Source organism: Aedes albopictus, chromosome 2 (assembly GCF_035046485.1).
Source record: "Aedes albopictus strain Foshan chromosome 2, AalbF5, whole genome shotgun sequence".
NCBI lineage: Eukaryota > Metazoa > Arthropoda > Insecta > Diptera > Culicidae > Aedes > Aedes albopictus.
The window spans coordinates 73377974-73394294 of NC_085137.1; the positions used below are offsets into that span (position 1 = coordinate 73377974).

General features: G+C 38.8%; 1 protein-coding gene across 4 annotated transcripts in view; it reads left to right on the top strand.

The window, feature by feature from the left end:
• The window catches only part of LOC109427595 (DENN domain-containing protein 1A), an 80313-nt gene extending 65334 nt beyond the window's left edge, over positions 1 to 14979 (top strand). For all 4 annotated transcript variants that reach the window (XM_062849915.1, XM_062849919.1, XM_062849916.1 and 1 more), the window contains one exon: positions 8330 to 14979. In XM_062849915.1, the coding sequence (XP_062705899.1) occupies positions 8330 to 9163 (834 nt within the window). In that variant the 3' untranslated portion in view covers positions 9164 to 14979. The remainder of the gene's footprint in view (positions 1 to 8329) is intronic.
• The last annotated feature ends 1342 nt before the right edge of the window (positions 14980 to 16321 follow it).

The following is a 16321-nucleotide window of genomic DNA, read 5'->3' on the forward strand; positions in this document are numbered from 1 at the left end:
GAAACAGAAAGATACATCCTTTAAAATTTGAGAAACCCTGAAGAGTTTAAAACACATTTTTGGGAATATCAGATTCATCTGAAAGAAGTGTGATTCACAAAAAAAAAGAGATTACCATGTGCTTATTGGAGTTGAACTCGAATTCGAGGCTTCTAGAGGAGTAATGATAACGCGCCTGTCTAATGAGTAGGAGTTGCAAGCTCGAGTCTCACCGAGAGTACGAGCCACTTTGTCGCAAATTTCGACAGTTTGTGAACGGTCTAGAATTTAACCCTTTCCTTCCCACGACTTTGAACGGCTATATCTATGCCAAAAAAGCGTTTCCGAAAAAAGTGGTAGAACAAAAGTTATTGCAAATTGGCTAAATTTTTCGAAATCAATGAAAAAAATTTTGGTTGTAAATCAATAGGTTTTTGATTGTTTATCAATAGTTCAACTATTGAAACAAGTAGGTAGTAGTTGGGTTAACCTTATGAGGTTATAACCATATTCCAAAAATTATTGCATCATATTCATCTAATTCCGTTTGTCCGGAGTTCGTCGAAAATCGATGGTGCTCTAGAGCAACCATGGGAAGTAGAGGGTTAACAGTTAGTTATCTTCCACTCAGCTGGATGATTCGCAAAAATCTATAATGAATTACATATGTTTATTTTTATGAAATGGTTGATCTGAAAACCAGAATGGGTAATGTGTTGCTCCAATGTACAGATTCTTTAAATGAAACTATTATTTTTCATTAGATGTTCTTACTTAATTATAATTGGAGCTCTAGTTTTGTATTCTATGGACAATTTTGCAGTTGTTTACAGGAAACCGTATTTGTCAATAGGACAGATCGGTGAAGTATTAGATTTGTAGTAATGAGCTGAATTTTAGTATGGTGAGAAGGTCAATTCTCCGTTTCTGCATTGAAATGGTGCAAAAAGCGTGGGTATTATGGTTCCTTGCCTAATTTGATGCTGTTTGAGTAAAACTTTGGGCAACAGTGTTGTTGTTTTCTCCATTTCTGGCAACATAAACAATATAGTTATCCAAAGTTTTGCTCAAACAGCATCAAATTAGGCAAGGAATCATAATACCCACGCTTTTTGCACCATTTCATTGCAGAAACGGAGAATTGACCTTCTCACCATACTAAAATTCAGCTCATTACTACAAATCTAGTACTACACCGAACGTGCCCCATTATTGACTATTTTCACATTTGCAAATTCGCCAAAACTTAGCCAAGGAAATTTTCATGTTGGACTCTATTATTCATATGTTAACTTTATAGTTTTCATTCCTACATGTTTATTTAGATACGTCTCTAAAGGTTCTTCCGTGATTCTTTCAAAGAGTCTTTCATGAAATCCTCCAGAGATTCCTGCAGGAGTTCCTACAGAGACTGCGCTAGCAATTCTTCTGGAGTTTCCACAACGAATTCCGTCGAAGTTCCCTCAAGGAATTCCTCTATACAGGGTGTTAGGTTCCTGAGTGCAAACTTTTTAAAGGGTGATAGAGGACCATGAATGGTGAAAAAAATTGTTCTACGCATATGGTCAAATCTTAGCCGTTACGTAGTTATTGAACTCCCCATGTTTTTTACTCTTATTGCCTTAACTGGCTATAACTTTAAAACGGTCAAACTTATCGCACTTTTTTAACCCTTATTCGAAAGATTATTGAATTTTCTATCAAATGGCATCTTTGAACCGATCGGTTTAGTTAAATAACTAAGTTTTCTAGATCAAAAAGCCTAAAAGTTGTGTGTTTTAATTTGTTTTTGTCAATTACCTTTGAAAAATGCGTAATAATTTAAAATTCTTTCTCTGGCAAAGTTGTGGTCCCTGTTTTACTCTACAATTTGTTCTTTGACATCAAACTTCTATCTCTTATCGTTTTCTTGTAATTTTGATTTAAACGTCGCATTTCAGATCAGAAATTTGCAATCATCATGGTAAGCACTTTTTTGCGCACTGTGCTGCACATTTAAATCAAAATTGCAAGTAAACGATAAGAGTTAGAAGTTTGGCGTCAAAGAACAAATTGTAGAGTGGAACAGGGGCCACAACTTTCCCAAAGAAATAATTTTAATTTATTACGCATGTTTTAAAGATAATGGACATAAACAAATAAAAACACGCTATTTTTAGCTATTTTGCTCTAGAAAACTTAGTTATTTAGCTAAACCAATCGGTTCAAAGATGCCATTTGATAGAAAATTCAATAATCTTTCGAATAAGAGTAAAAAAACTGCGATAAGTTTGACCATTTTAAAGTTATAGCCAGGTAAGGCAATAAGTGTCAAAAACATTTGGAGCCCAATAACTACGTAACGGTTGAGATTTGACCATATGCGTAGAACAATTTTTTTCACCATTTATGGTCCTCTATCACCCTTTAAAAAGTTTGCACTCATGAACCTAACACCCTGTATATCCCATCAGACATTGCTCGAGGAATTCTCCAGAGTTTCCTTCAAAAATCTTCCAGGGATTTCTTTTGGAGTTCTTCATCCTTCAGAAATTCCTTCAGAGATTCTACCACAGAGTTCTTCAGGGGTTGTTCCAAAAAATCTTCCAGAGATTGTTCCAAGAATTCTCCCAAAGATCCCTTGATTATTTTTTGCATTTTGTATTTAACCAGGAATTCTTAAAGCGAATCTTCTTAAAATTCTACAAAATATTCCGAAGATTCACCCAGGAAATATTCTAGGATTTCACAAAGATTCCAGGGATAAGATTCTTTTATAAATTATTCTAAAGACTCTCAGGAATTCTTTCAGAAACTTATCCAGGAGTTTTTACATGATTCCTTCAGGAACTCTCAGGAAATTCCACAACTAAGTTCTTGGAGAGCTTCTTCAAAAACTGCTCCAGAGATGCTTTTTCCAGAATGCTTCCCATCTGGAATTCCATAATAATTTCTCCAACAATTCTTTTTTTTCGAGAGTTTCCCGCACCGAATAGCTTTATAATTCTTGCAGAGATTTTTCTAGATACCATTTGAAGTTTACTCCTAGAAATGCTTAAGAATCTAGTAGTTAGTCCTGAGATTCTTTCAGGAGATCTTTCTGGTAGCTATCCAAAAAATCATCCTAAATTCATTCGTGATTTACTTCTAGAGTCGCTCCAGAGTCTTCTCTTTGAGTTGTATCTGAGAAATCATTCAGGAATTCAACCACAAATTCTTCCCGATAGTCCTTCTTAAATTCTTCACGTGAAATCTTTCCCCATAGATTTCCCAAGGAAACGCAGGAATTTCGTTAGAGATTTCTCCAAGAGTTGTTCCAGTGACTCACTCAGAACTGATTGTAGAGATTATTCTAAAAACTTCTTCAGACAATTTTCCACGATTTACTCCAGATGTTCACTTGAGGGTTCCTACAGGATTGCTTGAGAAATTTCTTGGAAGCTTCCTCTAGGAATTCCTGCAAGCTGGAGGTACGCTGTTTCAGTATTTCCTTTAAGATTTTAAACAAAGATACATTTAGGAAGAGATTCCTCCAGATTCCTCTTCAAGGAACTTCTCTGGAAATTCTTGGGGAGTTTCTGTAAGAATTCCTCCAGAGATGCTTGCTTCAGAATGCTTTCCATCCAGTTTCTCCACGATTTCTGTAAAAATTCCTATATTTCAAGAGTTTCCCCGCAGAATTGCTTAAAAATTCTTGCAGAGATTCTTTTAGATACCGTTTGAGGAATTCTTCCAAGGATTTCTCCATGAATTACACCCGAGATTCAGCCAAAAAATCTTGTACACTTTCTTTGGAAATGCCTGCAGAAATCTTTTGAACTCATTTCCTCGAGGAATTCCTTTAAAGTTTACTCTAAGAAGTGCTTTACAGATTCTTCTAGAAGTTAGCCCTGAGAATCTTCCAGGTTCCAGGTTTCTCTAAAAGAAATCCTCCGGGGATTCCTCCGAAAATTCCTTCTGGAGTTGCTCTCTGGAGTATTCTCTAGATTCTAGAAGTTGTGTCTGAGATTCTTGCACGAATTATTCCAGGAACTCATTAGGATATTGCCGCTTGAAATCTATCAGAAAATTCAACCAGAAATTCTTTCCGAGACTCCTCATGCATGTTCTCCATAGATTTCTCTAGAAAACTGGAGTTTCTGCAGATTTTTTTCTAGAACTGTTTCAGAGACTATTCTAAAAATTCCTTTAGACAGTTGTTGAGGTTTTACTCCAGAGTTTCCTAGAGGAACTCTTCAGCAAATCTTTCAGGAAGCTTTCAAAGAATCCCCATGGAAACCTTCCATTATTTCTCCAGGAAACCTCCTGGATTCCTCCTGGATTTTAGCTCCAGAGATTCATCCAGTAATTCTTCAGAGACTGAAAGCCGAGATTTCCAGAAAGTCAACATCCATAAAGTCAAAATTTTAAGTTCTCCAGGAGCTTCTGCAAGATCTCTCTCAGCGATGCTTTCTCCAGAAATTCTTCTAGGAATGTACCCAGAATTCCACTATAATTTTTCTATAAATTCCTCTTTTTCCAGAGTTTTTTCACAGAATTGCTTAAAAATTCTTCCAGATATTCTTATAAATATTACTTAAAAAATTCTTCTCGAGATTTATACAGATTTTCTTTGAAAACGTCTCCAGACATTCTCATATAAACTGTATGAGGGATTTTTCCAAGCCTTCTGAAATTCAGACGTTCTACTATAGATTACTGTGGGAATTATTTCAAAGACTCCACTAGAAAACCCTGGAGAAGTCTCTAAATAAATAATTTGAGAAATCTCTGGAAGAACTTCTAGAGAAATGCTTGATGAAATCATAAGAGAATCTCGTGAATGAATTCCTGGAGAAAATTGTTTAAAAATTTCTGTAGGTTTATCTGGGAGAACGCCAGAAAACTCTCTGAAGTGTTTTTTGGAACATTTTCCGATGCATTTTTCAAAGGAAACTCAAGAAAAATTTATGGCGGAATTTCTAGAAAACAATGAAATTCTTACAACAATCTTTGGACAAGTTCCTAGAAGTTTTTCTAAAAGCAGCACTGGAGGTACTTCGAGAGTAATTCATGGTAATTCGTTGGAAGAGCTCCTGACGAAATTGACGAGTTTCTGGAGCTTCTTAGAGAATTCTCTGCAAAAATTCCTGAATAAAGCTCGTAAAGAGTTTCTTAAGCGATGTCTGAAAGAATTTCTGTAAAAATATCTGGAGTTATGACTCGAATAATTCTTGAAATAATTATTATAGAATACTCTGAGGCAGGCCAAGTCCCAGTGGGGACGTAGAAGAAGAAGAAGAAGAAGAAGAATACTCTGAAGGTATTCCTAATAGAGAATGGAAGAGTATCTGGGTAAGTCCCTAAAACAATTTCTGGGGTAAATCTGTACATGGACTCCTGAAAGACTTCGGAATCTTGGCTGCACGAGTTCCAGAATAAATTTCTAAAAAAAACCTCCGTAAGAATTCCCGGACAAGTCTGTGGAATAGCTCGTCAAGAAAAATCTAGAAGAGTTTCTTTTAAGTGTATCTGGGCTCAACTTCATTATTTTTACAGCAAATGTTTCTCAAGGAAACTTCTATGACTTCTTCAAGCAATCCTCCACTTATTGCCCATTGAGGATTCCTCTAGGGGTTCCTTCTGAGAATTTCCATAGAAGTTTCTGCAGTTCCTTCTGGGGCTTCCTTCAGCAATTCTCTTCGGGGATTCCTCCAGGAGTTGCCTCCTCGGATTCATCCAGTAATTTCCTCTGGGGATTTCTTTAGAAGTTCTCGCTGGGGATTCCTCCAGAAATTTGTACTGGAGTTTCTTCTGAGGATTTCTCAAGGATTTTCTTCTGGGGAATCCTCCAGGAATGTCCTCTGAAGATTCTTCTAGAGACCAAAAGTTCCCTTTGGAAATTCTTCCAGAGTCTAGGAGTTCTCTCTGGAGATTTCTCCAAAAGTTTTCTCTGGAGCTCTCTCCAGGATTTCTTTCAGGGGATTCCTCCAGGAGTTTCCTCTGGGGATTCCGCCAAAAATTGCCTTTAGGGATTTCTCTAGAAGTTCTCTCTGGTAATTCCTCCAGGAGTTCTCTCTGCGAATTCCTCCAGGAGTTCCCTCTGCTGGAGTTCCTCATGGACTCTTCCTCCAGAAGCTCTCTTTAGGGGTTCATCCAGGAGTTTTCTCTGCGAACTCCACCAGAAGTCCCCTCTTGGAATTCCTCCAGAAGTTACCTCTGGGGATTCCTCTTGCAATTCTCTCGAAGGATTCCTTCAGGAGTTCCCTTTAGGGATTCATCCTAGAGTTTTTGCTCTGGGGATTCTTCTAGGAATTTCTACAGGAGTACTTTCTGGGGCTTCCTCATGGACTTCACAGGGTATTCCTTCAGGAGTTTCTTTTGGGTTCCTTCAGGAGCTCCCTCTGGGAATACCTTCAGGATTCCTCTAGCAATTCTACCTAGGGATTCCTCCAGGAGCTCTCTGTAAGGATTAGGCCTCTCCAGCTTTTCAAAAATGTTCTTTGATTCTCAAGTCCACCCCCATATTTTGATTGGCATCCTAAAAGAAGTAACTGGTCAAAATTTCAGCCAAATTCATTAAAATTAAGAGGTGCATCAAATCAATTTTGTGATTTTCAACTATTTTTGAACTTCAAAAAATCATAACTACATCAAAACATGTCAAAACTTAATTCTTGCGGCAGAAATTGAAAGCTATACTTGTTTGCTACAACTTCTCCGAACATCGTGTGCCAATACAATTGAAGGAAACATGTGTAATTATCACATTTGTAATCAGAAAAACCTTAAAAAGTTGATTTTTTGATAGATTTTGTTCTGGAATACCCTAATATACGTAATAAGTTGGGTTTTTCAAAACGGCATCATATTCTCCAATGTTTTTTGGTTATTTGCTTCTTTGGCACCAATGCTGTAGGAGTTGGGCAAAAATTACTAAAATTCGTGAAAGCCAAATGTGGCCTAAAAACTAGCTTTTCGGGTGCAATCACGCTTTGGCGCGCAAAAAGTGGCATCGCGTCAGCACTGATATGATAGCCAACACCTGTCATCGCGCTTGTTTGTTATCACCCGTGGTAGAGGGTAGCCAAGGCAAACTACTAGAAAGCAAAGCTACTACGTTCAGTACAATTTCGCGCCACAACGTGATTGCCTCCAAAAAGCTAGTTTTTAGGCCACATTTGACTTTCACGAATTTTAGTAATTTTTGCTCAACTCCTACAGCATTGGTGTCAAAGAAGCAAATAACCAAAAAACATTGGAGAATATGATGCCGTTTTGAAAAACCCAACTTATTAAGTATATTAGGGTGTTCCATAACGAAATCTATCAAAAAATCAACTTTTTAAGGTTTTTCTGATTACAAATGTGATAATTACACATGTTTCCTTCAATTTTATTGGCACACGTTGTTCGGAGAAGTTGTAGAAAACAAGTATAGCTTTTAATTTCTGCCGAAAGAATTAAGTTTTGACATGTTTTAGAGTAGTTATGATTTTTTGAAGTTCAAAAATAGTCGAAAAACACAAAATTGATTTGATGCACCTCTTAATTTCAACGGATTTGGCTGAAATTTTGACCAGTTACTTCTTTTAGGATGCCAATCAAAATATGGGGGTGGACTTGAGAATCAGAGAACATTTTTGAAAAGCTGGACAGGCCTAGTAAGGATTGATCCAGAAGTCCTCTCTGCGAATTCCATCAGAGCTTCCTTCTTGAGATTCCTCGAGAAGTTCCATCTGGAAATTCATCTTGCAATTCTCTTTAGGAATTCCTCCAGGAGCTCTCTTTAGGGATTCATCTGTGTGGGACTGAGTCGACATGCTGTTCGCAAGCCTATGTTGCATAGCTTCACATCATCCAGGAGTTCTCTCTGCGAATTCCTACAGAAGTTCCCTCTTGGGATTCCTCCAGAAGTTCCCTCTGGGGATTCCTCTTGTAATTCTCTCTAGGGATTCCTTCAGGAGTTCCCTTTGGGGATTCATTCTGGAGTTTTTGCTCTGGGGATTCTTCTAGGAATTTCTACAGGAGTACCTTCTGGGGCTTCCTCAGTTCCTTATGGACTTCTCTGGGGATTCCTTCAGGAGTTCCCTCTGGGGATTCCTACTGGAGTTCTCTCTTAGGATTCCTCTAACAATTCTCTCTAGGGATGTCCAAGCTTAAACTGTGTCTTTGTGTAAAGAATTGCACAATCGTGTGCTGAAATGAATTCCTCATCGTTGTTACTATCACTGGTTAAGGCAAGCACAAGCTTAGTTCTAAAAAATGCAGTTAATTCGAACATTATTAGAAATACACCCCCCTCAACCTCCGCCTAAACCTTTCCCGCCCTCTACCCACGTCTGTTCACAAATACCTGTCGCTTACACCGATCTACCGTATCCTTCCACAGTCTAACGTCGATGTGGCTGACGCTAACGCTACCGCCAATGCCCCCTCATCATCCGCACATCACCCCGCGTCCCGAACGGACGGACAATCCAACGGGGCCAATGGTTCCGACGACCTAATCAATCTGGACACCACCAACTCCAGCTTCGAGCTGGAGGACTTTGATCCCCTGAACGACAAAGCTAGACCAATCCCCGCCGCCGTCACGAAACCGGCTCGCAGTAGTGCACTAACCTCCGGCGCCGCCACATCACCCCAGCCGCAGACCCCAACGGCCACGTACGGTTTCAATAATCCCGTGTACCCTTACTTTACACCACCCTATCTTCATGGCACCAAATCGGCCACCTCGTCGCCACTGTCGTCGTCCTTCAACGCCCCGCCGACCTTCAACAACCATCATCATCACCCGGCAGCACACCATCAGCACTCGCTCTCGCAAGGGAACTTCCCACCCGGTTCAGGTGCAGGGACTGGCCCCGGTTTTAGTCCTGGTAGCAGTTCCGCTAAAATCCCCAATCACGACTTCGAGCTGTTACGAAACTACGGTCTAGATAAGTTCTCACTCCTAGATAGCGCTAGTAGTAGTAGTAGCATCAACGGCGGCAAGCAGCAACAACAACAACATCACGTGACAAGTCTTCTAGGGACGGCTAACGGTAGTAGCCTACTTCCAGCCAATAGGGACAGCGGTAGCAGTTTGAAACAATTCGGCATTGCGAATGGTGGTGGTGGTCGCCCGAGTAACGCCAGCAGTAGCAGCAGTATCATCCCCTCTGCAGTAGGTGGCAGCACCAGGGTAGCAGCGCCCGGCAAGTGGACCACCTTCGACTGAGATTCAACACTAGATTTGCCGGTGGTGCTTCGTCGTAGCTGTATACTTTGGGTGTACAGTTTGTATAGTGTACGGTATATAGATGGTAGATATGTGCATTTTAGGTTTCATCTCCGACTAGGTTTGAGTTTCCAAGACAAACGAAATATGTATATCCAGAGAAACAGACAGAATAGTATTCCTTATTGCGTTTAGCCCGTTTTTTTGTGTTGATAGTGTTTTTTTTTTCTGTTGTTAGGATATTATATTGTTTTACAGAGTGTGATCTATGTCCACTAGACTGTTTCATCTTTTCATTAAGGTTTTTAGATTCTGAACATCACATTCATACTTTGATTGGCATCCAATGTCCCCTTTCTAAAGTTTACTAAAGCTCTATATCAAATAATATGGCGAAACGATATCCTTCATCATCCTTTCAAAAAGTTCCAGAATTCTCAAAAAATAGTTCCAGGTTCCTTCAGGAATATTACCAGAATCCTTATGGGTATGGATTGGTTCCAGAATCCTACTGTTTTTGTTTTAGAATACATATCTAAAGAAGTCCTTCTAGGATGATTTGAATACTTTTAGAAATGTTCCAGGTACAGTTTCAGAAATATCCTAAAACTATTCCCAAAAGGCTTCTGAAACCATCTCAAAAGCATACTGTGACCATATCAGAATTATTCTGGATACATCACTGAAGCATTTTGAAAACTATTTCCGAAGTATTTTGGAATTAGTTCAGAAGGATTTAGGAACCATCTCTATAGTATTCTAGAACTTTTGTTAGAATTATACCTTAAGGATTCTAGAACGTCTAAAAAAAATCTGAAACCATAGCAAGAAGATTCTTAAATGTTTTAAGAGGATTCTGGGATCATCCCTGATGGATTCAAGGGCCATCCGAAAAAAAAATCCTTTAGAGATGGATTTTAAAACTTCTAATTTGATTCTGCAACCAAACCAAAAAAAATTCTGGAACTATTCAAGAAGGATTGTGGAATCCTTCCGAGATGGTTGAAGAATGCTTCTAAGATGGCTTCTGTAATCTTCTCGGATAGTTCCAGAATCCCTCTGGGATGGTTCAACAAACCTTCAAACGCTTCAATTTGGAAAGCATCCAAGAGCGATTCTGGAATTTCATCTGAAGGATTCAGGAACGAACCATCACAGAAAGATCCAGTGACCATCCCAGAAGGACCATGAAGGATTCTGGATTTTTAACAGAAGAATTTACTCCAAGAATACTTCCGAGAATTCCATCAAGAATTATTCCAGGAATTCTTTGAAAAACTCCTCCAGGAGCCACCAGCTTCTGGAGCCATCTCAAATCATCATCAATCCTGAAGGATTGTGGAACTATTCAAGAAGGATTCTGAAATGCGCCCTCTGAAAGCATCCTTCCGGGATGATTGCCGAAGGGCATGGTACGAAAAACTACCCCTGAAGGATTCGTGAAAGATCTATCACACAATGATTCTGGTATTACATCAGCAGGATTCTGAAAATATACCATACGGTGGAATTCCTCTTAGAATTATGTCTACAAATCCTTCAAGGCATTTTTTCAGAAATTCTTTCATGAAATCCTGCAGGGGCCACAATCTACTGGAACCATTCTCAGAAGAATTCTGGAATCATTCCAGAAGGAATCAGGAATCATCCCTGAAAGATTATGGAACTATTGAAGAATGATTGTGGCACTATCGAAGAAGGATTCTTGAATAACTCCTTAGAAATGGTTTCCAAATACTTCGATCCGAATAGTTCCAGAATCCTTCGGGAATGGTGCCAAACACCATCCCTGAAAGATTCGGGAAATATCCCACAAGAATTCTGGTACTATATCAGGAGATTCTGAAATTATTCCAGACGAAGGAGTTTCTCCAAGAAATCCTTCGAGAATTCCATCAACTCCAGGAACACCTACGAGAACTCCTCCAGGAGCCACTATCTTCTGGAACCATCTTAGAACGATTCTGGAATCATCCTTGAAAAACCAGGAATCATCCCTGAAGTATTCTGGTACTATCGAAGAAAACCGTTCTGGAACTATCCATGAAAGATTCTGGAATATTTAATTCCCCAGAAATATTCTTTTCGGGATGGTATAAGAATACTTCCGAGACGGTTCCTGTATTCTTTTGGGATAGTTTAAGAATCCTTCTGAGATGGTGCCGCAAATCACCCCTGAAAGATTCGGGGAATATCCCACAAGAATTCTGGTATTACATAAGAAGGATTCAGGAATTATTCTAGAATCCAGACGAAGGGATTTCTCAATAAATTCTTTCTAGAATTCTACAATGATTCTTCCAGGGATTCTTTCAAGACATTTTCAAGGAGCCACCACCTTCTGAAACCATCTCTGAAGGATTCTGGAATCATCCCTGAAATACTCTGTAATCATCCCCGAAGGATTCTGAAACTATCGAAGAAGGGTTCTGGAATAACTCCTCAGAAATAATCTTTTCGGGATGGTTCCCGAATACTTATACCCGAATAATCCTCCTGGGATGATGCCAGAATCCTTCAGGGATGGATGCTCGGGAAATATCCCACAAGAATTCGGGTATTGTGTCAGGAGGATTCTGGTATTATATCAGGAGGATTCTTGAATTATTCCTGACGAAGGAATTTCTCATAGAATTCTTGCGAGAATTCCATCAAGAATTCATCCAGGAACTCCTCCAGGAGCCACCTTCTGAAACCTTCTTAGAAGGATCCTCGAATCATCCCTGAAAGACCAGGAATCATCCCTGAAGTATTCTGGTACTATCGAAGAAAACCATTTTGGAATTATCCAAGAAGCATTCTTGAATAATTTCTCAGAAATAATCCTTCCGGGATGGTTCAAGAATACTTCTAAGATTGTCCCTGTATTTTCTGGGATAGTTCCAGAATCCTTCTGAGATGGTGCCACAAATCACCCCTGAAAGATTCGGGAAATATCCCACAAGAATCCTGGTATTATATCAGGAGAATTCTGGAATTATTCCAGACGAAGTAATCTCTCAATAAATTCTTTCTAGAATTCCATCAACGATTCTTCCAGGGATTCTTTCAAGACATTCTCAAGGAGCCACCACCTTCTGAGACCATCTCAGAAGGATTCTGGAATCATCCCTGAAAGACTCAGTAATCATCCCTGAAGGATTCTGGAACTATCGAAGGACGATTATGGAATAAATCCTCAGAAATAATCCTTCCGGGATGGTTCCTGAATAGTTACAGAAGCCATCTGGGATAGTGCAACAAACCATTCCTGAAATATTCAGGAAATATCCTACAAGAATCCACATTGGAATGCTCAGACAGAATCCAGAATCCTTCTGGGATGGTGCACAAACCATCCCTGAAAGTTTCGGGAAATGTCCCACAACAATTCTGGTATTACATCAGGAGAACTCTGGAAACTCTCCAAAAATTCTTCCGAGAATTTCATCAAGGAGTTTTCCAAGAAGTCCTTCAAGAACTCCTCCAGGAGCCACCACCATCTGGAACCATCTTAGAATACTTCTTTAGAGAGAACCCTTCCGGGATGGTTCCAGAGTTCTTCTGAGATAATTCTTGTATCCTTCTGGAATAATTCCTGGGATGGTGTCAGAAACCGTCCCTGAAAGATGAGGGAAATATCCCATAATGATTCTGGTATTATACAGAAGGATTCATGAATCATCTCAGAAGGATTCTGAAATTACTTTAGACGGAAAAAAATCCTCTGACAATTCTTCCATTTTTGCAGGAGTCCCAGGGATTTGTCTTAGCCGATTCCCCCAGGAACCATCCCTTTTTAAAACGATCTCTAAAAGATTCTGAAATCATACTAGAAGGATTTAAACACTATCCCAAATGAATTCAGGAGCCATTCTAGAAGGATTCTGGAATCGAACCAGAAGGACTCAGGCGTCATCTCAGATAAATTCAGGAACCATCCTAGAAGGATTCAAAAACGATTCTAAGAGGAGAATTTCCTCCAACATTTTTTTCTAAGAATTCTTCCAAAGATTCGTCCAGAAATTTCTCCAATGGATTCTCCTGGACTCTTTTTGGGGATTCCTTCATGAATTCTGCCAAGGATTTCCCCTTAATTTTTTTCAAGGACTTATTCGACAATTTATCCCTTCATTCCTCCAGATAAATTTCAAAGCTTTCTCAGAAAATTTCTTCGAAGGATTTCCTTCAACGGTTCATCTAAGAGTTCGTTCGAGCTTCCATCCAGAATTTTCCCCGGGGGTTCTTGCAGGAATTATTTCGAGGATGCTTCCGGGAGTTTATCTCAAAATTCCTTCAGAAAATTTGCTCCTCCAGAAATGTTTCCACGGATTTTTGCGATTTCTCCAAGGTTTCTTCCAGGAATTCCAAACATTCTTCCAAGACATCCTCCAAGGATTACTTCAGAAGCTCTATTAGGGTTTTCTCTAGAATCTTCAAGGGTTATTCTGAAATTCTCAAAGTATTCTTTCAAGAATTCTTCCATGGATTTCTCCAGAAGTGCTTACAAAAATGTCTCTGGGAATTCTTCCAAGGATAATTCCAGAAGTTTTTCCAAGGACCCCTAACTAGATTCTTCCAATGATTTCAGTAGGAATTCTTTAAAGGATTTCCTCCAAAAGATGCTCCGAAATTTTCATTTTTTCGCGAAATTCTTCCACCAACTTCTTCAGAAATGTTTTCAAAGATTTCTCCAAGAATATTCCTATGGATCCTCCGGGAATTCTTACAAGATGTTTTCCAGAAGTTTTTCATAAATATCCTCCAATAATTGTTCCAATAATTTCTGTAGAAGTACTGCCAAAGACTTTTGGGGATTCCTCTATTAATTTTGCAGAAATTTATCCACTTCAAAGAAATTATCCAGAGATTCCTCCAAGATTTTCTCAAGGTGTTTCTCCGAAGCAAAGTTTATCTAACAACTCTTACAAGTCTCACTCCAGAAATTCATTCGAGGGTTTCTGCAGGTTTTTTTTAAGAATTCGTCCGGAAGTATATCTAAAAATGTATTCAGGAAATTAAAAAGAGATCTTTCAGAAGTTTTTCTAAAAATTTTCTGGGAATTGCATCAAAGATTCCCGCAGGAACGTTTCCAAAGATTTCCTTCAAGGATCACTCTTGAAGTTCTATCAGGCAGGGCTGCCTCAAGCAATCCTTTCAAGAATTATTTCAAGTATTCCTAAAAGGGGTTCTCTGATTTTTTTTTTCTTATGCATGTTCCAGGATTTTTTAAAATGACTCCTTCAGGAAATTCTAGAATTTCTACAGGAAATGCTCCAAGTCTTCCAAATTTTTCTTCGTGATTTCCTCCAGAAATGCTTCAACAAATTGCAGCAGCAATTTTTTCACGGATTTCTCAGGACTCCAATGGGATTCTACCAAAAATGTTCGTAGTAATTCTTCCAAGGACTCCTTCAAGAATTTCTTCTAGGTTTCCTCCCGAAATCCGAAATTCCGCAACCAATTCCTCCAGTAATTTGATTAGAGGATTCCTGTTAATTATGATAAATATATTTTTGATATTTCAAAACATCCGAAAATTTCGAACAAGCAAAGAAACCAATCAAGATATGAAAGTAGACTTCAGAATCTGAAAATCTTTGTGAACGCAAAAAAGAAACAGCTCTATTGTCCACCATTTGGCGGGGCAGTCAGTGTGCAGAACAGCGATAGTAGCGAAAACAAAGATAAAGAAAAAACTGTTATATAATTTATATAGAACCATTATCTAGTGGTAGTATTTATCCTATTGGGAGGGAACAACAACAACAATAAAATGTAGAAGAAATTGGCAAAACAAAAATCGCTCACACACAGGTAGGCGTTCAGATTTTTAAGTTGTTTTGTTTTCTTTTATTTGAGATGACACCCTCACAGGCTCATTTTTTTTTTCGGTTGAATGTAGTAGAACGTTTTCGTTTCGATGGGACTCGGTACAACAGAAATCGACAGAGAAGCAATTTCAGGAACGTGTGTGAATGAATGGAATCCGATACATATTTAAATCGTGTTAGTGAAAAGGTGGAACAAGTGTTGATGGAACGAGTTTTAAGCCCGATGGGGAAAAGGTAAGTCTTTTAAAGATATTGTTCTGGAGACTAGGCTAGATTAACTTGTTAAAAGAATGTGAGAAAAACATTAATCACAGAGGATAGATTACCTATACATATATTGAAAGATGCGATGGAAGTATTTAAACCTATAAACCGATGGAATCAGAAAGAGATTTAAAAATCATATGAGTCGTAGTCGGATTATTAATTTTACGTACTCGAATATGTAGAATTTTCTAATACTTGAAGCTCTAATTCTAAAACGTGGTACTCCAGGATACGCATAGAGAAAGAAAGAGAAACTAAGCCCCTTTTCACTTTAGAATACATATATGTATTATTTTTGTGGATGAAGCCAATCCTCAATAAATTTGAATCGTACTGACCTAGACGGTTCCATATGGGTTTTATCTGGCCATAACAGCACAACATTGAGAAGCCATCATACATGAATAATATACCGCAGGCATCTGTTGAAGAAGATCTGCTGCAGCCGTTAGGTGTTTTCCACTGATACACATCAGGTTTCACTGACGTTAAACAGCAATGACTTAATCATTTTATGACTATATCGGTATTCTGTAGGTAATATGGTTTTACTGTCTTTCTGTAACGCTTTGAAGTGTTTTTATAGTCCCTGGAAATATTTCAGTGACAGTTCTTTTCACTGAAATATTTCACCAGGAAATCGACAAAATATTACAAATTTTTTTTTTCTGGTGTGTTCGTGGTGAACCTTGTAAACTATTTTGTGTTCTGTAACAAGATGGATAAAAGCGAATTCCAATCCAAAGTATGATGAAGTAGTACAGTAAATAAATTTTACAGTTGGGGTGCTTCAAATATTGCAATTACGGCTAAGCACGCTGTAATATTACTTATGTACCTCGTCACCCACTTCATGCAACAACATTAGTGGTCGCTCGATAAGGTTCCAACATTCCGCTCAAAGTGTCGCCACAAATAATGCTTAGTTTACTAAACCCAAGCTAGCAGTTGCCCTACCAACGACGAAAGAGCGGCTTGGCGCAGCTACACTTGAAGATGGCTGAGGGGACATCCGATGATCCACTCCAGTTTATCTCCGCTCTCCTTATTACACCCTCTAAAGCAATGTTAAACAGCA